This window comes from Lonchura striata, chromosome 8 (assembly GCF_046129695.1).
Source record: "Lonchura striata isolate bLonStr1 chromosome 8, bLonStr1.mat, whole genome shotgun sequence".
Lineage (NCBI taxonomy): Eukaryota > Metazoa > Chordata > Aves > Passeriformes > Estrildidae > Lonchura > Lonchura striata.
In genome coordinates, this window is record NC_134610.1 from 20,970,280 (window position 1) to 20,997,690 (window position 27,411).

Here is a 27,411-nt window from a genome sequence, read left to right on the forward strand (position 1 = left end):
CATAAAGAAAAATCCTTCATATTGTATCAAATTGCTGTTTTTCTCTTCAACTATGTGCAGTCTTGGAAGAGCTTTTAGCTAGCACTGTTGGTTTAGGGAGGCAGCGATCTTTTCAGGCAGTGGAAATAAACACTAAAGGTGTCATGATAAAGGAATTCAGTGCAAAATGTTCTGCACAACCATATGTGCATGAATGAAACAAAACAGCTCTTAAAATTTACGGTCTTCTGAAAGAAAGATAGCACAACAGCAGTTTTCCAGCTCAAGGCTCTTGAAGGCATTTAACATGTATTTCATTATGTTCTTGGAAGGTTATTTAGATACTGCTCTATCTGATGTGCAAACTTGAGCTCTTTCCTCTGTAGTTTCATGGTACAGTCCCAACAGATGAGACTGTTCTGCAAGGCTGCTCAATCACATGTTTGATTTGGTCCAGGAACCTTTGTTTTAAACTGACTGTTTTATACACTGCTTTTTTTGTCTGAAATACATGGGGCTGGTAAATTTTTTCCTTATCTCACAATTAAATTTACTTCTTTAATTTACAATTAAACTTACCAGTAGAGGGGTGATAATTTGAGTTAAAATTGAGGTGCCTTTTTTTACTTCTGAAGGGATTGAACTGAGGCTAACAGGATAATTGAATATGTCTGTGATAGTTCTCACCCTATATTTCTTATTCTCAGAAAAACTGTTCTTCTATTTCCAGGATAACCTTACCTTTACTAATCAGTCTTCTGACTCAAGCAGAATTATTCAAATAGGTCTATTGTTGGAGTTCACTTGATTAAAGGCCCAACTCTGCTTCAATGCATATTTTTTTGCTTGGCCTCCATCTGTCAATATTGTTGCATTTGCTTTTTCATTCATAGCTGTCCACAATTCATTCAAAATGATACAGCTGGAATAAACCTGGGCACTAACCCAGCCAGTGAGAGACTTGTATAAGAGCTCTTAATGCATTTTGGCAAATCCTGCATTAAAGATGCTTTGTTGTTGCTTTTGTTATACTTGATATATGAGCAGAGAAAAAAGTTTGTAGATATTTGCAACAAGATGTGTATATGAAAGTTCTGCTTTAAAAAAAAAGGGACATATACAAGTGGAGGTATAAAGTGCTATTAATTTGGTTGAATTCCAATATGTTGTCCCAATGGTAGAAAAACAAGTTGGATTCATTGACTTGAAGCCTTTTTGATGATGCCAAACTCTTTTCTGCAGAGTAACTTAGATTCTTGAGTACTGTGTTACCAAAAGGCTAAAAGCATGCAAAATTAGGAAATCTTTCTCTATCTAAGGACAGTACGTCCATGGAAACTCAAGGAGAAGAGAGTAATTTTTTATATGATGTATATTGCTTAGTTTAATATGATCACATACTTGGAGATAAACAATTACAGTTTTTATTGCAAAATTATATTTTTATAGGCATATCAAAGGAGCTAAATATGTTTTGGATCATATTCACTGGTTGCAATGGCATAGAAATATTTTTAAATTAAAAAATGCTGCAAAGCAAAGCTATGTCTAGTTGGAGCTGAGAAGGAGAGGAAGAGCATTGTCTTCCCAAGTCCCAGTTGCCAAATGTGAACTTTATAGTGTACAAAGATAGTAAAAAAGCAACCCAGTTTTTCATCTTGGCTTTTCTGTAGAGGAAAAAGCAGAAACATTCAATTTAATTTTGTGAGAGGATCTTGCACACAAACACTGGTCCAAGTTCCTGCAAATGAAAACTGGTTGCCTGGTAATTGGATACAGAATAGTGCTGTATCAAGGTTTAATAATGTATTTAAAATACAAAGTACAGAAATAAAAATTCTTTTCTTTTTTTCTCTTCCAGGTTCTCTGGGAGATGCTAACAAGGGAGGTCCCCTTTAAAGGCTTGGAAGGATTACAAGTAGCTTGGCTTGTAGTGGAAAAAAACGAGGTAAGACTACGTTTCTACATTCAGGTACATAGATCAGAAAACAGTATTGGGGTTTTGCAAAAGACTTTTTCATCTTCTTCAAATTGAAAGTAAGTTCACGCGTATGGAAAGATTAGCAGTAGGAGCTAACACAAAGGGTCAAAGTGATGTTATTCCTCATGAATGGACCCTTTACATCTAATTGTTGCAGCTTCACGTCGTGATGCTGTAGATCAAAAATTGTACAAGTACTGTACTAGTTTCTCAGTCTCAATTGTAAAACCTAGGGGTTTGTTCTTAGTGATGAAAGAAGCCATTGCGTCCAAGGTAGGGGAACAGTTTAACTCCATCTCCTGCGTTTAGGACATCTTTTTACTGGCCGGGAGTTGATATATCTGTAAGAGACCTTCAGCTACTTCAACTTAACTCTCCCAGCAGGAGTCACTATAGTACAAGAAACTGCCGCTTAGATGAAAATTTCAAAAATAAAAGAAGAAAAAATAGTTTTAAAAAAAGAGAGAAATTACAGTTTTGCCACCTACGTTCAACACTACATTGAAGATGAGCTCCTCACTGGTATCGGCAAGGCTGTGGCATAGCTGCAAGCCTCCTCATGCAGAGTCTTTCCATTTCAAAAGCACTTCAGTGGTGTAAACACCGTTTGTACAGTGTCCCCAGCCTCGCTTTTCTTCTTCTCACAAATTGAGGCTTTCAGTTAGTTGGACATGTGAGCGTATATCTGAACACATAGTCCCTTGATATCAAAGACAGTAACTACATTTAAAAAACATTTAAAGTTGTGACTGTACCACACACAGACAAGCATGGAAATCCTCCACAAAGATGAAACCTCCTCTATCTAGACACAGCGGAAGCTTGGGAAACATTACAATGGCGAGGCACCGGCTGTACAATACAGATTTCTATTATTCTACATAAACTGTTTCTCAAAATGCTTCAGAGTTAAACAGAGGAGTTAGGTTTCCTCCTCTTAGTTTAATGGTTTTTGTTGGTGTTTTTTTCCCCTCTCTCTTTTTTTCTTTTTTTTTTGAGGACTGGATTAATTCCAGTGAGTGACACTGTGATATACCAATTAGTTGGAAATGCTATACTAACAGCGTGAAGATTGTGAATGTGGTCTTCTGCTGCATTTATCAGAGCAGGGGGCACAAAGACACTCTTTCTCCTAGTTCAGGAAAAGCCTCACACATCATTTGGAAGGAGGGACCGTAAAGCCTTCTTATCAACAGTGTTTGGTTCTTGTGCTTACCACATGTGGTTTTATGTAAGGGGTACAGAGTCGCATTGGGAATGTTGTAAAGAGATGCAGTCACATGCTGAAACATGCCCGAGAGTACACATTTCTCTACAGTTTCCCAGAGCAAGGAATTGTCTAAAATACAGTATGGCTGAATACAGCTAAGGGGTGGCATTCTCAGAGCCAGCTCTTTGTCCTCAGGTACCACTAGCCTGTTGCTACCACTTTGCTTAGAGGGTTGTGAGGGAGCTTAGAGGGCACTGCATACTTCTAATTTTTTCTGGCCATGACATGGGCAACATGTCCAGCATAAGCCTTGTAAAAGTCAGTTTGTACTACTTTTCTTTGTTTTCTGTGTCCCAAAACAAGTGTAAGGGTCAGGTTCTGCTCTCAGTTCAGTCTGTTGACATCAGTGAGATTGCATGGTTCCAGTCCACAGCAGGATTGGATCACTGTTGAGCCACTCCTCCATTTTTTGGATTGCAAGTCTTTTGTTAAAATCAGTGAGGGATTGAGGCCAAAGCATAATTGCATAAGGTGAAAAATTCCCTTTGTAAAGCCTAAGGCCAGCAAATGGAGTAGATTCTAATGTGTCTGTATGGATCTCCTTTGACACTATGCATCATTTCACAGTGTTATTTTTATTCTGGTAGAGACTTTTTTAAGCCTTTTTTTTAAGAAAAGCAAAGCATGAGAGTTCAGGTTATGCTAGACATGATCTCATAATAAATTGCCACTGAGAAACGTGTTCTTTATTATAGGATGACATTTAGATCCTGCTACCTCTATATTTCATAATATATAGGTGGCATTCTTCACAAGTGAGACAAGTGGTGATTGCTACTGATTGTCCACCTCCTGGAACACTGAGAGTTACAGACAAGACTGTAGCAAAACTAGCCAGTGTATTTTTAGGCCAGTGACTTAGTGATCAGGCACTAGGGCAATTTATTCATGCATTGTACAAATTTCTGTGTATTTCTTCCATAGAAACCCTTGAACATTAAGTTATGACATTAATAATCAGACTTCTGCAGTGCGCTGCCTCTGTGTCTCATATTTCCAGTTCTTACAATGTTCAAATGCTTTTGGAACAGAATTTAACTCTTACTTTTGGCTGCTGTGTCTTGTAAGGTTTTGCAGTAATGTAGTGGTACACAGTGACATAACTTACTCTGCTTTGCTTCTGAAATGGCAATAGTAGGGCAGATGAACAGGTCTTTCTGAGAGGATAGTCTGAACAGGAATGTAATACCTGGTTCTTGCCTCTTAGAGGACAAGAACCCTTTTTCCAGCTTGACCCCTATTACATTTGGACTCACTTTCACTGAAAAACTGGTTTTCTATCTAACTATAAAAAATTTATTTATATAATCTGAAATATCTGAAGTCAGTTAATAGCTTTAGTGAAAGCAGAGGATCTTCAGTGTGTAATGTTTGGAAGCATGTGCAGTCAGCTGGAGAGGCTTCAGTATCCGTGTATATGAGAAAGGATTTGCTTTTGGCTTTCCAGTCTGGAAACAAGCAGGCTGTTAATGTAAATATCTTCTAATTTAAAGCTCTCAGCAAATGAAACCAAACTAGCTGCAAACTAATTCTCTGTAGTCAGTGGTCCTGGCTAAAGCCAGCAACTCCTTGTCTTCAGTCATTAGGAAATATTTATGAGTTCACTGTGCTCTGTGAGTGCTTTCTGAGATCTGCATGTCCTCGTTAATCCTTCTGACCACAGGCTCATGAAACATCTCTTGTGTCATGTAGAGCTTCACTTAACTCTTTTTAACTCACTTAATGTAATCTATATTTCAGCTATTTGTGTGTCAAAAGTGATTATAGTATTGTACAGCTAGATCATTTATGTGGGAGAAAGGAATTGAGGCAGGCTGTACATTATGCCTATCTGACAAGCATCTTAAAATACTATGCAGTAACCTCCACATATCATTATGTTTTAGTATTAAAAGCTATTTGTCTTGGTTTTGCGTCTTCTCTCTGAGCTTTCTTAAGGAACCCCATTTGTGCATTTGACATGTTACTTTCTTATAGGTCTATTAAAAATTATTTGTTCTTCTTGCTAGTGTTAGAAATTTTGATTTTTCTTTCTAGTATGTCTCCACATTTTTATATTGTTTTTAAAAGTGAGAGTGTGCTTTAGATCTTTGAAGTCTATTGGTCTCATAGGAAATTGCTTAGTAGCAGCTTAAAGGGAAATGCTTCCAGTAACTGGTACATTTTCTTTCCATTAGAGATTAACCATTCCAAGCAGTTGTCCCAGAAGTTTTGCAGAACTGATGCACCAATGTTGGGATGCTGATTCAAAGGTAATTAAATGTGTGTTTGATTTCTGCACCACCACTCCAGCCTTATTTTGCAAAGTGCATTAGCATTTCTTTAGGGGACAAGTCTGAGCTGACACCATTGACTCATTTCTTGAGAAAGATAGGCAGGACTGTCTTTTTATTTTAGTGTATTTATATATTTATACATAAATAACTCTGTCTCTCCTTTTTAATCGAGAGTTACTATGCTGCTAACTTTGTAACTACTGAAGACAATGACAGGGAATACAGTAAGATGGCAAAAATGTAGCCATTTTGGAGCAAGTGGAAAAATCGTGGGTTTTATATTTTCTTTCAAAGATTAATACTTAACCCTTTTTGGATGTATGTGAGCCTCATGTTATGAAATACAAATTTCAAGGTCCAATTCTGTGCCCTGCTTGTGTTGAAAACTCAACTATAAGTCAAGAATAAATTAATCCATAAAACATGGGTAGTAACAACGGCAACACATTCTAAATTAACATTAAACCTTTCCTAATCTGTTCCCTTAGGGCTTGAATGGTAAGCTTTTTAATGACTGTATTGTAATAATATTATAATAGCAGTGCTATTTAACCATAAAAACAGAATAAAAAGTTAAGAGCTGCACCATTGTCACTATTAATCTGCTGTTACAAGGAAGGGATGGAATAAGTATTTAGACAGTAAAAGCTTTTGTAGATTATGAGAGTTACCTTCTTAAAATTGACTTTGTGACCATCCTATTGTACATAAAACTGGCTGAAAAGATCCTGTTGGCATACTTGCTTTAGTACCAAGGATTAAGACTATTTCCTTTGCCTGTGAAAACATTTGAGACATTGAAGAATAGTTAAGCAAAGGAAATTGTGCTCTTTTTCTCAAGTCAAGGCACTAGGAAGAGCTTAATTTCTTTAAACTCAGGAGAAAGTTAGCTACTACTTCACAGAGACCAAGTTTAATTCCAAGATAAATGAGAGCATATAGGTGCTCCAAACTAAAATTTATCACCAAAGAGTAGCCACAGAAGAATAATATGAGGGAGGAAATACGCATTCTTGGTCTCTCTTTTAAAAGCAAAGGGTTGTTTTCCTACAGAATGGATCTGGAAGACCGAGATCCATCAACATGTGATTTCCACATGAACAGACATATAATTGCCATTCTGTTAATAATTCCTTGTATCCTCCCCAGAGAAGAGAGGGGAGAAAAATGCTTCATGTTTTTGAATCTACAAGTAGGCTGTTTCAGTTCTAGGTCAATAATTACTGAAGAAGACTTTGAGTGCCAACTGCTTATCTTTACTAACTGCTCCTAAGTGCCAGCATCATTACTGAAGGTCTCAGAATAAGGATTACTGGAGCTTCTTTTCTGTAATTGTAGCACATACCAGATCAGCTCACTCTCTGCCTTGTTCAAGCCGCATCCATAAGTGTCCAAAATCCTGTTGCTGTTTCTTAAGGAGAGAGAGGGATTTGCATGTTGTAAAAGAATGATGCTTAACCATCAGGCTGAGTTCTGTCTGATAAATTTATCTGGGTGTGGGCTGGTTATTGAGGACATTGTTCCCAGAGGTATCTCTGATGCATGCAAACTGTGAATCTCGTGTGAGATGGGGTTTTTCTGACTGTCTGCTCTCTGCTAGTTTTTTTCATGCAGCTCTTCTTCTGTTAGGCAATTACAGCATTGTTCACATGACTGAAATGGAGTAATCTGTGGTCACAATTTGGACATGTGACTGACTTATTCAGTCACGTGCTGGGAAAGGTTCACTACTTACAGCTCTCAAAATGCTTTGATAAAGGGCTGTGTGGCCTGCATGAGCCAAAAGATGGAGCACGCTCCTCTGAAATGCTGCTCTCTGTAACGTTCCTTTTTGCCAGGATTAGCTTTAGAAAATCAGATCGTTGATGCATGAACAAGTTACTGAAGGTCAAGCAGGGGTGAGCTTGAGTATGTCAGCTGCTCAAAAGCACTTGTTAAGGTGCATACTTCTAACCCACAGAAAGCATGAGGTAACTTTTGGTGCCTTACCCCTGAGAAATGAGGGATATGCATTTATGGTGGGGCTAAGGAATACACTTGGAGAGCTGCTGCAGAGCAGCTGGAGTGTCAGACAGCGCTCACACCATAATTTCTTCATGGGAACAGACAGAGTTATTAATGTTGCTTTTAATTCTTAAGAATTTCTTCACACATGGAGAAAAATATCTGTAGTACTCCATGTGGTACTTGGAATGGTAGTCTTTATGCAGTTTAAACTGCTGGTTAAAACAAACAGTTCATACCTTAAAATTTCTACCAAACAAGTTGCTTTTGCTTGGGTATTAGATACTTGTAGAAATAAGGTTGCTTATCGCTGATGTCTTTGTTTACTGGGGTTACTTGCTTCTGAGTTGTAGGTGAATAATTCTTTCTCATTTCATCTGTTCCTTCAGTTTCTCTCTACATCAAAGATGTTTATAAATTACAGAGTATTTTAATGGAAATCAGAAATTTGGGAACAGAGAAGAAACAAAAAATGAAAGACATGGATTAAATATCATGGCTTTATGGAGACCTATTCAGTAAGAAATACTGAGTGGAAGGAAACAATGGAAACCTTAGACAGAATTATTTCTAGAGGGGCATATATTTTAAAGATTTCAGTATGAGACATCACAGATATAAAGGGAAACAGTTTTCAAAGGCGACTCATGCCTTGATATTTTAAGAATCCCTTATAAGGGCTTTCTAGAAAGTGCTAAGCATTTATCAACTGAAAATAAGTTTTTTTTTTTTTTTTGTTTGGTTTTTTTTTTTTTTTTGGAAGTTTCTCAGCTCAGGTTCCCAGTTTCCCAAATCACTTCTTGCCAGTTTTAGCCAAGGTACCACTCTGCATTTAGGGTGCATTTATTAAATCTGAAATTATCCTTTCTAGGGGCAAGAAATCAGCAAAACCCATGTGACAGTGTAGGCTTGTGTCTTCCTGTCAGGTTTGTCTCCATGCAAAGCTGCTACCTGTAAATCTGGCAGCTGCAGAGCTGGCAGGGTAACTGCAGGCTGTTTACAGAATTTGCACAGCCAGAGATGTACAGTACTTTGACAGTACTGTGTGTCTCTGCATTTGTTCCAGCTCCAGTTGCACCAACTCTGCAGCCCCTTTGCCTGTAGTTCAGGACCGTGATTATTGCTGCTTCTCCCAAAGCAGTTGGTTGATCCTTTTGCCTGCCCTTAGTAAAAGCTGTGTTCTCTGTCATTGTCTCCACTCTGGTTACTCCAGGCAAGCCTGATAGTAAAGTTGACTGTGCTCACTTAATGTCAGCCTTGCCCTATACTTCCCAGGATACGCTGAGAAAAACGAAACAAGCAAAACTCATATGTTTTGTGAATTATCCTGGATAGTCCATAAAATATTGTAGATAATGCAGCATGGGAATGTTTGCCCTTGGTGTCTTCCTGAAAATAGAATTTGTTTTGTATAGGCACATTATGTACCTGCCAGTCTGTTGGACAATGCGTAGCAGTTGCAGTACCCCGGTACATTTCAGGGAACCATTATCTCCTGTCTGGCAGCTTCCTCACCATTTGGGAGGCCCTTGAATCCCTTCAACAGTTCACATCCACTGGAGTGGTTACAAGAGATGCAGCTGTAGCAACAAAAAGGGTGTGAAGGCTGGTCAAAGGTTCTTCTGCCCCAAAACTGCACTGGAGTTGTTGTTGGTGGTGGTACCACAAATGGATTTTGTGCTCTGTGCCCCCAGTGCAGCCCACTCCTGACCGGTTTGGGCTCTTGCCAGGGTGTGCTCAGAGGATCTGCTCAGCTGTGGCAAGTCCAGCACCATCATGCACATGAAGGGGAGGCCAGCTGCCTCCCCAGCCCCCTGTAAAGGCAGGGTGACCCTGCTGGGTTCCCATGCAGGGGACTGTGTCACCAGTGTAAGCAATGTGCTGCTTAACCAGTACCTGTTGCTGTGAAACTCTGCATGCCCAGTTTGCTGCTCTCTGCATGCTGGGCTGGGGAACAAATTGCATAAGCACTTGTAGCTGGGGCAAGCTTGTCTGTGGCAAAGAAAATCTGTGTAGCTCACCGAACTGCCCATTGCCTGAAATCATGGAGGTGGACCAAAAAATGACAGACAAAGCCTCTCGTTACAGCCGAATAGTGCAGCATTACAGTATAAGAGAGCTTGTCTCTTTTTTTGTTATGCATTTGACACTTTTTCATGCTGTTTGACATTTAAAATAAAGAAATTGTCTGTCTTTTATAATGTGGAAATCACTTGAATCTTCCTAAGAGAGACACCTCAGCATTGTTCCTAATTGTTTTTGTGCTCCCAAATTAAAATGCACGTTTTAATTGCGGCATCTGTAATTTTAGCAGAAATGGTATAATTAAAGGCACAGTAGAGAGAGAATGTGCATCATCCCCTTATTATGTATCTACATTTTGTTTCAACCTTTTGTCTCAACCTTGTCTGGGGTCTGTCAAACAGACTAACAGAGTCAGTGCTCTTTCAAGAAACACATTTAACTGGCTTTTTCAGTTTTCAGTTATTATCCCACTTCATAGCTTGTCCTTTGGACCAAGGGAAAAATGGAAGAAAGAAAAAAAAAAAAAAAAAGAGAAGTTTTAACTGGTCTTTCTGGCTTGTGAGCACAGTGGGTCTTGGATGGAGAGCCCTGGAACAGAAAGCTCAGTAAATGAGCCCAGGACAGAAGAGCACAGAGTCCACTACCATGAGCTTAGCTGCCAGGCAAGACATCCTTCCCTAACCTCAAACTTCACTTCTTCCCTGACTGCTCCTGAAGTAGCCAAGTCAGAGTTTTTCTGAAAGTATCTCCTCTGCAAAAGGGGAACTGCAGCCAGAAACCTGTTTTTGATAGGCAGCTAAATGGCTTGTTCACACACCAAAGAGTTTGTGTTAATACCTGTAAAAGGCCATCTGTATAATTACTAGTTGCTGATGGTCCAGCCTTCTCTATTTGGAAGCATTTTCCCTCTTAGCTTGAGAAAAATTATTCTCTCAAATTAAGAATCTAGACGGTTGATGATTCTAATGTTTAATACTGTTTTACTAGTAGACAAGGGAGACTAAGCTAAGGCTTCAGTCTTACTAGCCTGTGTGACTTGAGTCCTGTGTGACTCCTTTAATGGAAGAACAAAATTAAACCATTTACAGTCCTCTTGTAGGATGCTGTGGTCAGAAAGAAGTGTGGCAATTCCTGTTAACTGTGGGGTTTCAGTTGAAAAATTCCTGCAGATAGTTTTAGTAGTTTTATATGAATGCAAATGCTCTGGTTTGTTTTCCTTTTTTCTTCAGAAAAGACCATCTTTCAAGCAGATTATTTCAATCCTGGAATCTATGTCAAATGACAGCAACCTTCCAGACCAGTGTAACTCATTCCTGCATAACAAGGCAGAGTGGAGGTAAGTTTTCTTCCTCCCAAGATGATATGATGTGGTTTTACATTGAAATGGTATGAGTGGTTTTTTTCAGAAAGACATCATACTCCAGTGATGTACTGGTAGAAAATATGTGTGCTTGAAGTATTTTTAGAACATAACTTACCTTGTTGTTTTTCAGGAATGCCCAGAATGTTGCGAAACTTGTATTAGGAGCCAATGCACTTAGCTGTACCCTATATTTATTATTACAGTGGTTTAGGCATCATGATATTTATGGTTTTGTGATTCACATCTTAAGACCAATTATAATGTTTCAGTCAATAGTGTGGGGGCAAAAGAATTCAGATAACATGCAGGTTTGATGGCATTTTCATAGAAAGTCTATCAGTGATGTTAATATTAAAACCAAAAAAAGGGGCCTAAAAACCCCACCTTCCAAGTCAAGCCTCTATTTGTCCTCTCTTTTATGCATTCTACCATTTCTTATGTGTTCTCTCCTTTGTGTCAGCTGTGTGTTCACACATCCAGCATATGCCCATGCCGATCCTGTTTCTACATAGTGTTCCAGCATTGCTTGAGCATATGATTTTAGCTATTGCTGATTGTCATTGTTATTCATAAGTGATTATAAATGGAGATGAGATTTGAGATCATTTTATTACATTACAGTTTTGCAGTAAAACTTCCAGCCTCCTTTTTGGAATGTGCCAAAACTTCAAAAACCTGTCCCTGAATCATATTTGTGGGTTAGAAAACTTGCTGCTTCCCAGTACAGCCGTCTGTTTGAGATGGAATATTGAAAGCAGATCTGCACAGGGAGATGATTTTTGCAGATGATCGTGCCTCAGTCTATATTAAGAAGCGTTGGCTCTGTGCCAAATAAGCGGGGAGCACAAATACCGAAAGATTCTCTGCATCGGAGAAACCGGGACGGGGTGGAGGATGGGGAGGAGAACGTGGAAGTGGGGCTTGTTTCAAGCCCGGCAGTCCCGCGTTTCTTCCGCTGCCTTCCAAGGAAAGGCAAGACGTAGATTTTTAATGGGGCGATGGAAAAACTGAGCTGTCGCTGGGACGCCCCCGGTCACACGGCGGGGTATAAATAGCCCGGGCCGGGCCCGCCCCGCCTGGGCCGCGCCGGCAGCGGGGGCTGCGCGCCATCTGCTGGCGGCAGCGCCGCACTGCGGCCCCGCCCCGCAGCCCCCGGGCCCGCCCTGCCCCGGCGCTGCTGCTCTGCTCCTGCTCTGCTCTGCTCTTGCTGCGCTCCTGCTCTGCTCTGCTCCGCTCCTGCTCCTGCTCTGCTCTTGCTCCTGCTCCTGCTCCTGCTCCTGCTCCTGCTCTGCTCCTGCTCCTGCTCCTGCTCCTGCTCCGCTCCTGCTCCTGCTCCTGCTCCCGCTCCCGCTCCTGCTCTGCTCCTGCTCCTGCTCCTGCTCCTGCTCCTGCTCCTGCTCCTGCTCCGCTCCTGCTCCTGCTCCTGCTCTGCTCCTGCTCCTGCTCCTGCTCCTGCTCCTGCTCCTGCTCTGCTCCTGCTCCTGCTCCTGCTCCTGCTCCTGCTCCTGCTCCGCTCCTGCTCCTGCTCCTGCTCCTGCTCCTGCCCCTGCTCCTGCTCCTGCCCCTGCTCCTGCTCTGCTCTGCTCTTGCTCTGCTCCTGCTCCTGCTCTGCTCTTGCTCCTGCTCCGCTCCTGCTCCTGCTCCTGCTCCTGCTCCTGCTCCTGCTCCTGCTCCGCTCCTGCTCCGGCTCCTGCTCCTGCTCCTGCTCCTGCTCCTGCTCCTGCTCCTGCTCCTGCTCCGCTCCTGCTCCTGCTCCTGCTCCTGCTCCTGCTCCTGCTCCTGCTCCTGCTCCTGCTCCGCTCCTGCTCCTGCTCCGCTCCTGCTCCTGCTGCTGGGGCACCGCTGCGCCCGAAGCCAGCTGAGCGCTCGGGGCAGTATTTAAAGTACCCCAATTTCATGGCACCTTTGTTTATGCAGACTCTAAGTATCGTATGGTGCGTTCAACAGAAGACAGAACAAGGAGGGCTGGAAAAAGAAGTACTATCCTAGTGAGGGGTTTCTTATAATAAAAATCTTTATTTAAAAGATGAGCAGGTACTCACTTGCCTTTAGGAAAAGTGAATAACTACTTAAATCTTGCCAATATAGCAAAATAAAAGCTGTGCTAGCTGACATTTGGTAACAAACATTGTTTCACTTAATCAGTTTATTTCTTGAAGTGTGACTCAAGTGGCCCAAGTATTTCTTGCAAAGTTTGTTTTGATACACCTAAATTTTTCAGATGAGGAATGCCTGAAAAGATGTTAATGAAAAGCCATATAGCAACAAAAAGCTCTGTGGTACTATCAAGTAATGAAAAAACTTCTTACCATGGAGACTTGTGTTAAAAATAAATGTGCCATTTTTTTTCTGAAAGAATAAATTACTTAGAGACAAGGAAATATGGGAGAGAAAATAAAAATTCATGATGGGACATGATTTGCCTGAAAGCAAAGATGATTTTTGAATTGAGCTGAAATGAAAACACAACATTCAGAAAGAGCACAAATCATGTGAGCACTTGTTTGGGAAGCTGGAGGAGTGCTCTCCTACCCAAATTCTGGTAACAGCTTCCTGCCCTGGTGTGAAAGCCATTCTGTATCAAAGCTTTCATGAACGTTTAGCCAAATAAACAGAAGGTATGCCAAAAATTTTCCACCTGAAGTAGATGAAAGATGCATAAAGTGATCCCAAAGGATAAACTAAAAGTGACTTAAGTTTATTACTAAAAAGAACTGCACGTTAATTTAATGTATTTTAACTTCTGCGATGAAAAATCTTTGCTTTTACTGATTTTTTTTTTTTTTCATGGTTTTTTTATCCCATAGTGATTTGCAAAGAGATAGTGAAACCAGTAGTAGGGAAAGTATGAGATGTATTACCACAAAATAGGGAATTTTAATGAAACCTGGATATCAGAGCCCTGGAGAAGGGTGAGCTTGGGAAAAGCAAAAATTATGCTTGTTCCTTTGAGGGACCTCTAAATTAACAATCTAGATACTGCACTTTCACAAGGATACTGCACTTATCAAAGCAAATCAAAGCTCAGACAAGCTGGATTGTGTTTTTCCCCACTCTTAAAAAAAGGCAAGCTGAGGTTCTTTTTCTATAGACATGCCAAGATTGTAGCTGTAACAGCAAGTATCACTGACTGGCTGGCATGAAAACTGAGAGTGAGCTGAGTCTATACCTGACTGCTGGAATTGATAAAACAAATGATGCTTTGACTTATCTATATAATGCAGTCTTATTTGCACATTTTCTGGTCTTCATTTTTATATTAATATAACATTTTGATCTGCTCATTCTGTATTTCCTTAAAATAATTCAGTGTCTTTTTTCCTAATGTTCCACACATGTTCAACACATTTTTATTTTTATTATAATAAAACAGGGGCATTGTCTTATGCCTGAGATGCATAGGTCTGCCCTATGTTTAAGTTCATATTCTGTGATCTTTTTGTAGCCCTTTCTCAAGTCACTTGTATTACAGTCAGAAAAAATTACTGTAGAAGTAATGGTGTTCCAATTCAGTGAGAGATCACATTTGTCTGCATTTAATCATATATACTAACTGCATCTCTCCTTCCATCCTCTCCCTACGACTGGCTGCTCCAATGCTTAAAATAGTTTATTAGTGGTATTAGTAGCAATTCAAGGCATATAAAGAAATGTCAATAATTGTTTTTCATCTGTGAATGTTTATCATTATAGTTTCTAGTAATGTATTAGTGTTTGTTCTTCAGTGTCATGGAATTAAACTATTCTAGAAAAACCAGTAAACTCACGCTGCAGTACTACAGAAGCAAACAAATCCACATGTCCTATCATGTATAATGTTTCAAGCTGCTTCATTTATGGAGTAAGACTCATTAACTGGGCAATGTACAGTAGCTTTCTCTTTAATTACACAGTTCCATTATGCAGTGGAATTATTTTTCAGAATGTAACTGTTTTTTGCAGACTAACCTTTTATTTTAAGAGAAGTTTCTGTCTAATGAAGAGAGATAATTACAGTACAAAACAGACTTTTGACATAGAGAAAACTATTGTTACCAGGACTCCCCTAGCGCATAATATTATTTTAAAAGAGAATGTAATTTACATATTTAAAAAATTATAGAGTTGTGTGTAAGTAGCAGCGATGATGAGAGACAAACTAAGAAAAGCAGTGCTTGCAACTGCCCTCAAATTGCTCTGTAGTTTCTACAGTAAATAGCATAGTATGTGTTGTACCTGACAGAAAGGGTTTATGGGTGTCTGGTGATGAGTCACGTTCTGACCTTCGATCCAGTGCCTTGTTTGTTCCCTTGTTGTCTCTTTATTATGATGTGAGACCACTTTTTACCCAACATAAAGGATCAGTCTTAATTTATGCATGCCAATATGATATAGACTTTTTCTTGAAATTTGAAACATAATTACGAGGGGTATTTGTTCTGACCACCACATAAAACAGCTCACTCAGCAGGAGTCAAGTGTGATAAATGCCTTTGCCCCCAGGTGGCTGATTTCTGCAGTAGAATTAAGCATGGTGGTAAAGTTTGCTGTAGGATTTGCTGGTTATTTGAGTTTTGAATACTTTCACTGTACTTTCTAAGTACATCTCTGACAGATATGTCTTCTCAAAATAGGAAATCCATAACATTTGGAATATTTATATTATTTTATTTGCTTAAATAGATTATTTGGGTATGCTATTTTCCCACATTGAGAGGTTGAACTCTTTTAGTGGAAAAGAGTTTAATCATTCCATGCCAGGACAGGAGATTTGCAGAAACAAGTAATTCTCTTTCTCCACCCCAAATAGAAATGACAGCTAGCTCTGTTAGTCCTTCTACTTTCTTTTTGAAAACATCAGAAGGAGCATATTTTGTTCACAGCATGTTAACACAAGGAAAATAATGTGGAAGTTTGAGCAGAATATTTAACCTTGCAGAGTGCAAATAGCTATCTTTGGAGCTCTCTTTAGGATCTCTTGTCTTCTTAAGAGTTCAGTTTTTCAAGGAGGAAAACAAAACACTGTGATTGACTCTTCCCACAGGAAGGCAGGCAGTGCACAGTCTCCCAAACAGGCACAGAAATGTTAAATGCAAGTACAACCTCTGATACTAATAGGAGATTTTTCTTTTTTTTACCCCACAAGCAAAATATATTGCTGAATTTGGTGACAGAATTGTTGTTCACCTTCTGTGTATTTGTGTAGTGCAAAACTTGTTTAAGTCTTTTCCAAGAACAGTTCAGTTTGTGTGTTTAAAATTCACTGTCCATCAGACAGTATGTCAAAAGAAACAACTCGGTTAAGGGAGGTATGTGCAGTGAAACAAAATAAAGATGGTATCTGCAACTTTCTTAGAGTACTGCCTTAATTTCCTGCCCTTTCTACTTTTCATAACTTTGCAAGTATGGTGAGAAATGGAGAAAAGTCAACCAAATCCTTCTCACAACCGTTCCAAACTTGAGAAGCTTGTATTTGTAACCATTTGCAGGATTGGCTCACATTACAATTTGTATTTTTGCTCTTGTATCTTCACCTAAAGAAACAAGAAGGTAAGTGGGGAAAATATTTCCCCACAAAACGCTTCTGTGCATTTTGAGTGTAAGTCCAAGTAGTATTTATAGTCAAGTTATAAACCCAGACAAATGGGCTTCTTGCACTGCCAGTATTGTGTTGCTAATGCTTGTCCTATTACCAGTTCTTAATGCAGCTTCTTTATGGGTAAGATCATGTTTCTTGATGTTGGGGGGGAAAGAAGGCATTTTCATTTAAAAAATGTTTTTGTTATATGGTATTTTACTCTTTTAAATGTTATTTTCTTCAACTGAAGGTATTATGGTCTGAACTATAAACATTACCATTTTTTCCTAAAGCTGTGAAAGACTTTGCATTTGGTAATTAAATGAACTGCTTGAGTTAGTATTGTACTTTTCAGCCTTTCACATTTAATTAACATTCAGGTGGGAATTATGAACAATTTATATCTGTCAGGAAAAGACAAGACGTAACAAATTGTCTCCGTGCAGATGTGAAATTGAAGCAACCTTAGAGAGACTAAAGAAACTGGAGCGTGATCTGAGCTTTAAAGAGCAGGAACTAAAGGAACGGGAGAGACGTTTGAAGATGTGGGAGCAGAAGTTAACTGAACAATCAAATACTCCTGTAAGTAGACAATAATTCAACCTTTTATCTTGTGTCAGAAGTATTTTGGAGCTTTGTCTGTGTAAATCTCAAGACATTGAGGAAGTAGTGCTCCTGTTTTTAGTTGTTCATCTGGGCCAATTTTATTGCATCACTCTAGATAACAATATTTTTTTTAATTTCACCTACTACATATTACTGATAGTTCATATTGTGACATGGGCATTTCAAGTAGTATCTCATTGATTTATTATGAGTTCTCAGCTTTCAAAGTTGTTTATATTCAATAAATTCTTTTTTTCAAAAAGCTGTAGACTTTATAAGATGCAGGATTTGGTCTTAAATGTAAGAATCATTTGCATCTTCAGAAAGCATGTTGTGAAACTTATGGAGATTTTTTTTTTATTCTGTTCTTTTTCTCTGAAAATAAGCAAATTCCTATTTTCAGAAAAGTGGGTCAAAATTTGAAGCATTAACTTAAGGTTTTGTTCATAATTATAGTTGAGATAACTTTGACTGGCCAGTTACCAGCTGGTAGAGATCCCACATTTCTATTTGTAAACAGAAAAGAAAAACCTTCCTTGCATTATCCTGAATTTCTTAATGAAATACTATGCAATTCAACCACTGATTGGCAGAGGGAGGACCACAGGGTTAGTGCATGGTGAGACAAATTACAACAGAGTTGTTAAAAAAATACTGTGAAACCTACTTGTTTTTAAAGCAGTAGCTACGACAAATACCAAATTGAGATTGCAGTAGCGTATGATTTTTGTTATGCACAATTTTATCCTACTTATAACCTTGATTCCATCCAGACCTATTTACATATGACTTGTTTTTAAGGCATAGCTTATTGCTGTTCTTTGAATGAAGTTGCATTTATGTTCCAACTGCAAACAAGCAGTAATGAAATCACGGCGGATAACGTTTTCCTATGTGTAGATTCTGTATGTTTTCAGTAGGTATCTGTATGCCTGCTTTAACACTTGCCATATTCCAGTAACTGAGCTGTGGGCCATCCTCTACCCTGAGCACAGCATGAGACACAGCCTTAATGAGCAAACCTTTTCACCAGCAAGGGCCTAGGGTTTTTTTATGCTGTACTTGCTTATGACTTGTACTTTTCACTTAGAGCTGGCATTGCTGCAAGAATAAAGCATTGTGCTAGGGCCTATTGTGCTAAGCATGAACTGTCTTTCTGCATAGCATTAACCCTACTGTCCTATTGCATTTAAGTGCAATTTCTTCTAACAGAGAAATATATGTTTGTTTTTTCCATGCATCTTAAGTGAATTGTTGCACAGAACATATTTTTTAAAAAGCCCTTTTACTGGAAAAAATTTGACATATTGTCAAAAAAAAGGGCTTATTCAATTAGGATTGTTTTTTTTTCATAGCACTGGTTACACATACAACTAAATTGTAAATTCATAGCTGTAAATCATTTGCAAAATACCTTTGGGCATTCTGTTTGCAAGGTGTAATCCTCGGGAGTCAAGCGTCTGTCTCCCTCCATTAGTTCAGGCAGTGTCTGGTCAGAAGCATCAAACTAGAGGGTTACAACAGGGAGCTGCAGTGCTTGACTTTAAACTACCTTGACTATAAAAGCAGGAATAAAGATATGGCAACCAGAACTGTTACGCATCTTAGAGTTCCCACTAGGCATAAACCTGGTTTTTAGCCAAAACTAGGCCTTGTTGTGTCTCAGCTGGTACTCTTGTCCCTGCTCTGTGTTCTGCAGTCACCTTTTCACTTTGCTCTGCAGCAATGACCAGAGGCCAGCAGTGGTGTGCAGGAGTAGAAACTTAAACCAAATGACAGGAGAACATCAAAGCTGTCTCTGCCACTTGATTTTCTAGTGCTGTAGGATTGGTAGAAGCTTCATCATGCATGGAAGGTAACTATGAGTGGCAGGCTGCTCCTGTTCCAAAGAGTAAAGTATAGCTTTGCACACTTCAGCATAAGGGAAGGATGAGGCCAATATTTAGAAATGCTTCTGTGCATTTCTCCCTGCTCTTGTTTTGACCCTATTTCTGCTACATCTTACAGAACAGGTGCCTTTGAGTCTGCAAATTCCTTTGTGCAGATCTCTAAAAGCCTCTAGCACAAGGGAATCTGGAGCATTTTGGTGGAGTAAAATATATCCATAGCTGCCATGGAATGGGAGACTTCTCTTGAAAGAAGATTTGACTTTGATGGTAGTGTATGTAGCTAAGATGAACATCTTATTTAGAGGAAGACAGTGAGCAAGACATGAAATCCATGTGTCATGTATGATGGCCTGTACCTGCAGGTGCTCATTTAACCATGGAGTTTAGAGAGACTGGTGGATCCCAGCCATTTCTAAGGGTCTCTTCTGATAGTCATCATATGCAGTGTGTCACTAAAGGCATGTCCTGTCCCAAAAAACTCTTTGAATTCTCCAGATAACGAGATGGCAAAATATGGAGGAAGTAAAGTGATTATAACTTGCAAAATGAGCCATTCACAGCTTACACACTCTCAGACATTGTACAGTCAATGACCCAGAAAGGTGTTTCAGTGGAAAGCTGATTTGCAGCTTTGTTGATTTTTGTAGGGAATTCTTCCCATATGTCAGGGATGCTCTTCTGTGGATCTAAAGTGGCTATAACTACATGACAGTGGAGTGTATGTGGTAGGTCTCATTTTTGAAAGATTCCTTCTTTTTGTTGGGAAGAGCTTTTGCTGATCCTTGATCCAACTAGCACACTGTTGATGGTGTAACTGGAGGTTTTTGTACAGCCACGTGTATAGAAGCTTAGCTGTAGGTTCTTTCATCACGTAGCAATAGGATGCATGAAGAGTATTTAGGGCACCCCCATCATCTCAACTTCTTCATTTTATTTTTGTTTCTTAAATGCTGATCACTAACTTTACTTAAACACAATGCAAATAGTAAGTCTATGTAAGTAGGGAAAGCTCAAGTGGAACAGAAGACAGATGCTGTCTTTTTTAATGATAGAAAATTAGTCAATATAAGTGGTTTTACCAAGAAATGGGTGGTCTTTGAGCAACCCTGGCTGTGAAGCCTCTTGTGTTACATAACAGGGCATCACCATAATCACCCCTGTAACTTGTTTTGATCAACTGCCACTGACTCTTCAGTCAGTTTTCTGATTAGGTAAAAATATATGAAAATCCATGAATTTTGGGTAGGTAGTTTTACAAATGCTTTGGAAAGAAAGGCTAGTGAAGATGTTTACACACAGCTCCTTTGCTGTTGTTTTAGTAGTGTCTCAGTTTGACACCCCAAGACAAGTAGGTAGTTTAATTTAGGGTGAAACGCCTGCGGTTTTATTCCCTGTGAAGCACAGGCAAATATGTCACAGAGGTTACTAACCTGGCCACTCTGAAGAGGCATTAATAATTTTCCTGAGGAGGGCATATTTCATTTGTTACTACAAACAGACTGGGTCAGCAGAATTCCATTAAGTGTAGGTGAAGATTAGCAGAAATGTAAGATGATGTACAAGCAATTGACAGATGTCTCTTGATACCACTAAAGAAAAAAAAAAAAAGCTGAAGAAGCTGACAAGCTGACCAAAACCACCCCTGTTCCCCTGCCTGCTAGTCCCTGTGATGGCTTCTGAAGGTGTGGTGCTGGTGCAGGCTGGAGGCCAGTTCTCCTGTCCTTTGCATTGGTGAGAGACTCATTTCTGATTATGGCTGTTGCTGGGTGACCCTTTCTCTCCTTTTGAGCATACACTCAAAAAGCTGCTGCTTTCATTTCTGATATTTAGGGGCTGCTGCTTCTGCATCAAACTGCAGAGCTTGTTTGGGTTCTCTGGTCTTAACCTGATTTATTCTTCAATCCTGAAAGGTTGAATTAAGCAACTCCAATTGCTTTGGAACCAGTCCACCTGGTTGGGAAATGTCATATTCTGTTTTGTGCTGTACAAAATGAAGGATTGAAGAGTTTGAACCTTCTTTTGTCGTGAAAGCTCTGTTGCCTGTGGTTCATCCCATGCCACTCAGTGATTTTGCACTTTGATTTAAGAACAATGACCCCAGAAGGATGCTATCTGTTTTAAATGAATTCTTACTTGATCTCCTTGTTTAGATTCACTAATCGTATGCTTTCTGTTGATTGCTGACTAATCTGGTGGTGTCTTTTTCCTTGATTTTTAAATTGGTTCTAACTTTCACTTTTGCTCTGTCCTTTCCTCCTTTAAATAGTTTTACTTACCTCTTGCTGCAAGAATGTCTCAGGAGTCTTACTTTGAATCTAAAACAGAGGAGTCAAACAGTGCAGAGATGTCATGTCAGATCACAGCAACGAGTAACGGGGAGGTAGCTGGCATGAACCAAAGTCTGAAGGCCTTGATGATGACGGGCTTTGGGGATATCTTCTCTCTGAACAAAGCAGGATCTGTCCTGCATTCTGGAATGCAGATAAACATGCAAGCCAAAAAGAATTCTTCTAAAACCACCTCTATGAGAAAAGGGAAGAAAATCAACATGGCTTTGGGTTTCAGTGAATTCGACTGGTCAGATGATGATGATGATGATGATGATGATGATTTTGATGACACAGATGATAGCAGCGAATGAAATAAGTTGTAGAGTTAATCCTGAAATCATTTTAGCAAAGCAAAACAATAAAGTTGTAGAACAAGAATCCTGTCAGTTTGGTCTGTTTAAATCCTGTAAAAGAACTAAAAACAAACAAACAACAATGAAAAATATATTTACAAGGCTGAGCATATTTGTATGTAGAAAGATATGTTGTTTTTGTTACGATTGTGCTGACTTATTTCTGCTTTGATGAAATTTGGAGCCAAACTTTCCAAACTAATTGAGATTATTATTACTTTATGATTATATATATAATTCCTAGTGCCTGATTACGGAAACTATGGCTTGATAAATTTAAGATCTGGAAACACTGGGAGAAACTTCAATGCCATTAATGCCATTGATGTACTTCAAATTTTTCTTTTGTGTTTTTTGTCATTTCCCTTACCCCTTTAATTGTCAGTCATATGCATATGCTTGTACTTCCAGATTTGCTATTTTCTACATCCATTCTTTCTTACTGTTGTAGTGAAGGTGTTTGCTGTGTTTCTTAATTTAAAGCCTTTTTCAAGGCAGCATTGTGGGAAGTCACAAATAGGTTTCTAGGAACAGAGAAGCTTGGTGGGGAAGAGAGGGGTTAGTTAAATATATAGTTTAAAAATTGAATAGCAGCAGAACCCAGATAATCCCTATTAGTAGATGATTTCTATAAATGTTCTTTTTTTCCCCCCCTCACGTGTATGTGCATGTGTATATAATTCACTCTAGCAAAGTAAACTGCAATCAGACCTCTGCATCTATTATCAGATATTGTGATCTAGAAGCTAATTTTCAGTTATGTTGATGTAAATCCATGAGGCCTCATTAACTTTGATGGACTTATTCTTGTACCTGAGAGCAAAAATCAGTGTTTGCAAATTTTGATTCTGTTGTATCTGCTAAACGGCATGTGCCATCCTTGGGAGAGGACAAAGAGAAAGCCACTGTGACATTTCAGCTTGGGCCCTACTACTGTGGCTTGTGTAAAATTCTCCATAGTAGAATCTGGCAGTAATGTCAGGAATATTTACTAGACTCTGCATTATTGTTTTTTGCAGCTACATTACTTTTAAAGTATTGTCACTGCTGTTACAGCTTACCATAAAACTCAGTGTGTAACAATCTGCTGCAATAATTGCCTGCCAGGCACTTATGTTGAGAGCAGTGAGGAAGTTTCTCCTGATGACCCCTTTAGTGGTGATGCAGAAGGAGGGAGGGAAACCAGTGTGAACACAGATGCAGGTTAGAAAGGAAGATGTTGTAAAATATTTGCCAAGGAAGAAGGGCAGCATTTCAAAAGAAAAATGTTACTGTGTAGTGTAGCAGTAGTTGGAATAAGCCATCAAAATTCCATTTTCAATTACTGGAAGGGTTTCTTTTATAAAACTTCTGGTTTTGAGTGGTTTCTTTAATTATAGGCTTGCCGGTTACGTGGCTCTAACCTATATATTATGGTGTTTTGTGGATAGCTTAGAAAAAAAGGGATACATTAGATAACAGCAGGCCTCAAATCATTACCTGCTCACTCAACAAAACAGTTCTTTGAAGGAGTTTTTCTAGAGTCGGCACCTCTTTGGGTTGTGAGAAAGAATTGTTTTATCCTTAAGCATCAGCACTGGTCAGTCACCTGCGAGGCACAAGTGCTGCACTCAGGCCACCTGCTCCAATCAGTTTTCACGGGATCGTAGTTCCTGCAGGAAGTCATTTAACCCTCTTCCAAACACTCCCAAATCTATTGACTTAAATTTATCCCTCTTGTATTCCAAAGCTTTTCTCATGATGAAATTATCATTTAAATGATGCAGTAAATGTTCAAAGTATCCCAAGGAGAAACTCCTTTGGCTCAGGTGGGGATGGCTTCTTAGGTTCATCAAAGCAACCTGATTTTAGGGAGAAAAAGAGACTCGGAAGGGCAAATGATGAAATGGAAATAAGAACAAATAGCCTTTTCCAGTGTAGATTTGTACTATTTTTGTAAGTCTATGTCTGCTAACACCCACAGCAATGATACTATTTTTGTAACTGCCACTTTGCACTCGGCAAAATTTGATGGATTTGTGTAATATAATATGTGCACTTTAGGTCTTAAGTGTGTATCATTGTGCATAAATTACTGTACCACATAAGCAGTGTAGGGATGTACAATTGAAAACAAAATTTGGTTCAGTACATTTCTAATTCAAAAACCCCAAAAATCTGTTCCTAGCGTTAATATTTTGCACTTTTTTGCTGTTTGAAAATCTCGGAGCACTTAATGCACATTTATGTTTGTGTGGGTTGTAAGTGAATTTTTAATTAATATTTACAGAAATAAAAATAGTTTTAAAGTAGTATGACATTGATTTTCATAGTTGCAATGTCACAAGGTTTAAGTCTGTCTTCAAGCTTTTGTGTTTACCCAGGTGTGTCACTTATATCAGCAAATACCATCAGAATGTGGTAACATGCTTGTGGTAATTTCTACCTACTTGTTTCAGTATTTTTTAATGAAGCAAGATGGATTTTTTTTTTCCCTTCACCTTTTTTCCCCATGTTGTTTCTCAAAGAAAATTAAACTATCTTAAGGAAAAATTTAAGTTCTTCTGAAACTTCCCATGCATTCAAAGTAGCAAAGGTGACCTCTGAATTGTAGATGAGGTGATAACGTGACAAACTCTTCTGATGCAGTTGAGATAGTATTATACTTAGGATATTGGCTGTGCTTACTACAAAAGCAGTGGTATTAATTGCATTTTTACTTTCCCATGATGAATTTCACACCAGGTGTCTCCAGTCTACAAGCCAGTTATCATATGTGAGAATCAAGTTGTGTTGTTTCTGCCTCTGAAATGCTTCTCACTAGCTAAAGGCTTTGAAAATGGCTCTGGTGGGCAGGTATGGTGGTTGGAGCGGGGCAGAGTATTTCATCTTCCACACCTGATTTTGCTCTGCAGTGTATCTGAGTCCATCTTCTACCTGTCTCATCACCAGGTTATACAAATTTCCACAATAGTCCAGAGCCACATTGTGTGTCAGCTAATGAAAGCATTAACCAAACCCAGAAAGCATTTGTCTGGCTGCTCTGGGCCAAAGCCAGAACAAACCACCAAAAACCTTCCTGTGCCTTGTACACCTCTCAGCTCACTAGGCCCTGCCAGGCCTTTTGGGTTCCCAGTTTCCTCTGTCTTCCATAAAGCCTGACGTTTTTTGCAGTAAAATAGTATTGTTGCATTTGATGGAGGGGAGAGGTAAGAACCAGGCCTGAACTTGGCTGTACTGCAAACATTAACTTAGGTGGGTAAGTGGCCTCAGAGAAGAATGGGGAGGATTGACTTTTGGCTTGCTTAATGGTCAGCTGGGACCAAGACAGGATGTCCAACTCCCAACTCCATTTCTTTTCCTTAGCAGTGGTGAAAAAATATGGAAGTGGGACTTGATGAAGGAAAACTTTTGATTTAGTTGTTTTTGAGACGGTAACATCACTAATTTCTTGGAGTAGCAAGTGCCTTAGGGTACGGTGTGGGTGCGCTGCATTGCCAGCCATTGTGTGCTCCCTGACATGGAGCTTGTCCCCTCTGGACGGGAAGGGCTTTCTGGAGGTGAGGTGTGGCGTGGCCTCTTGTCACACAGTCATGTTCATGGCTTGGTGTTTGCTTATCATTCCAGAGGTTTTCTTAGATGTTGATTCCCTTTCCTTCTGGGTTTTAAAGGGTTTATTCTGAGTTAAATATCTGATGCAGTAATGATGGGTATTGCTCTCAGCAGTAGCAATAGATCTGTAGTGTGCATATAGTTTTTAAGTATTGAGCTGTGTTATTATGTGTCTTTAGTGCTGTACTTCCTTTATCTGTAATCAGGCAGCTTTTACAGGTTTTTAATAAGACCTCTGACTTGACAGAGGTTTTAACTACAGTCCTAGGTAGAATGTTCAGGTAGAAAAAGTAAGTTCATTTAGTAATTTTCACAGCCCTTAAAATGCACTGGTAGGAATCTGGAGGAGAGACCTTTCCCCTTTCCCCCAGGCTTCAACTTAGTGTACACTGTAAAATCTGCACAGAGAATTCTGATGTGTGAAGATTTAATTTTAAAACTGTAGAACCAATGAGTTTCTGTTAACATTTTATATTGTGTGCTAAATGCTCATATGCCTTTTAAAGTCAGATATAGTCCACTGCATTTCTTGCTTTTGCACTACTGGAGAAGTTTTGTACTGAATAGTAGGAGTCAATGCTACTTACACTTCAGGTTTGAACTGATGGAATTCGAATAGCAAATATTTTCACAGTGTTAGAAAACTTAATTTTCCCTTCTGAAAAAGCAAAGCTGAGTTCAATGCCTATGCCAAGACTCTTGTGCTGTAAACTGAATATATCATTTGTGTGGAACATGCAATGTTACACTTCTGTGTGGAAAAATCTTGCAGTGTCAGTTATCCTCTTTATTGCACTTGACATACCATGTCTTGTTTTATTCACACTGTGGATTTGATTTTCCAGTGTAAAACCAAAGCAAACAAATGAAATCATACAATGTATTCAATTTTCTCAATTGGTGTCATAAACTTTCTTTTGGTGTGAAATTTTCCCTTGCTTCTCTTTTGTTCCAAACTTCTATTTTGCAATAAACATTTTGACAGTAAATTTTATGCATTTGTGTCACTGTGTAAAACACTGGTATTCCAAGAGTTTCCTTATTGTCTGCTGGTTTAAGTCACTTTTCTGTATTACTAACTATGTGACATTTCTCCTTTATTCTCCTATTAAGAAAAAAAAACAGAGAAATAATACAGAACTATTCTGCTACTGGTTATATTTAAACATGAAGAAATCAGAAAAAACCCACTGTACATCTAAAAATGCATTATTGGGCTTCTGCAGTAAATTTTTCAGTTATATCAGGATCCTGCTGCAGCACCAGCCAGTTTGATTATAAGTACCTACAAAAGGTACTTATACTCACGGCCTCATGAGGGTGTTCACAATTGCCACTTGCCCTTCCTTTCCTTAAGTGTGGCCCCCAGCACTACTTTTGCCCCACAGCATTCTGCCCAGGCTGCAGGTCACTTATTGTGCAGCTGGAGGTGCCAGGGCGAGGGCCTGCCATGGGGACATGCTTGGGTTGTGGGTGGGGTCTGGGATACCTGGGGGTGGCAGGGCTCTCTGAAGGAGGTGACCAAGCCATGGGGGCTCGTGGGTAACTGAGCTGAGTCTCTCATAAATCACTGTTATCAACATCAAAAGAGTTTGCACCTACATCATGATCTTGAGCTTTTAGGAGAGACACTGACTGTCCAAATACAGATCTGCAACAATGAACGCTAACTCTTTAAGCTGGATAAAAATGCCAAGAAGGTGACACTTTGGATACCATATACTTGAACGAGTAGAATGGCAATCACTATTACAGTGACACCTTCTCTGTCAGTTTTCAAATCATCCTAGAATTTTGTTTAATGCAGCCATTCCTCCATGGTTTCCTAGTGCTTCAAGAGCTAACACCATCTTGCATGCAACAAAGTGTAGGAGGAAGCTGGGAAGTGCTGCACTCCTCCAGCCTTATAGGAGTAGTTACAAAGCAGTGGCAGCAACCAAGAGAGACTTGTCTGTACATGGGTGGGAAGACAATCTGCAGTGGCCAGACTCCAAAATCTGTTTTTGCTACTGTCCAGTGAAAGTTTTCCTTCCTTTTGTAGAAAATACCCATCATCTGGGAGGGAGTCATAATCCCAGCATTATTTTCATTGCAGACCAAACCCATAGCAAAAGCCTTCCTGTAATGTTAGAACCAAGAGGAGAGGCAGACAGAGTCCCTTGCCATCAGATGGTTTACTTTTGCTTC

At 39.4% G+C, this 27,411-nt stretch overlaps 1 protein-coding gene across 2 annotated transcripts in view; it reads left to right on the forward strand.

Annotated features, from left to right (window-relative positions):
- The window catches only part of MAP3K20 (mitogen-activated protein kinase kinase kinase 20), a 90,240-nt gene that overhangs the window by 40,516 nt on the left and 22,313 nt on the right, over positions 1 to 27,411 (forward strand). Inside the window, exons 8-12 of one of the 2 annotated variants that reach the window (XM_021552489.3) lie at positions 1,841 to 1,927; positions 5,408 to 5,482; positions 10,765 to 10,871; positions 16,902 to 17,037; positions 21,217 to 26,213. In XM_021552489.3, coding sequence (XP_021408164.1) covers positions 1,841 to 1,927; positions 5,408 to 5,482; positions 10,765 to 10,871; positions 16,902 to 17,037; positions 21,217 to 21,591 — 780 coding nt within the window. In that variant the 3' untranslated portion in view covers positions 21,592 to 26,213. Of the gene's footprint in view, positions 1 to 1,840; positions 1,928 to 5,407; positions 5,483 to 10,764; positions 10,872 to 16,901; positions 17,038 to 21,216; positions 26,214 to 27,411 lie in introns of those variants that run through there. The other variant, XM_031505411.2, reaches the window with a different exon arrangement.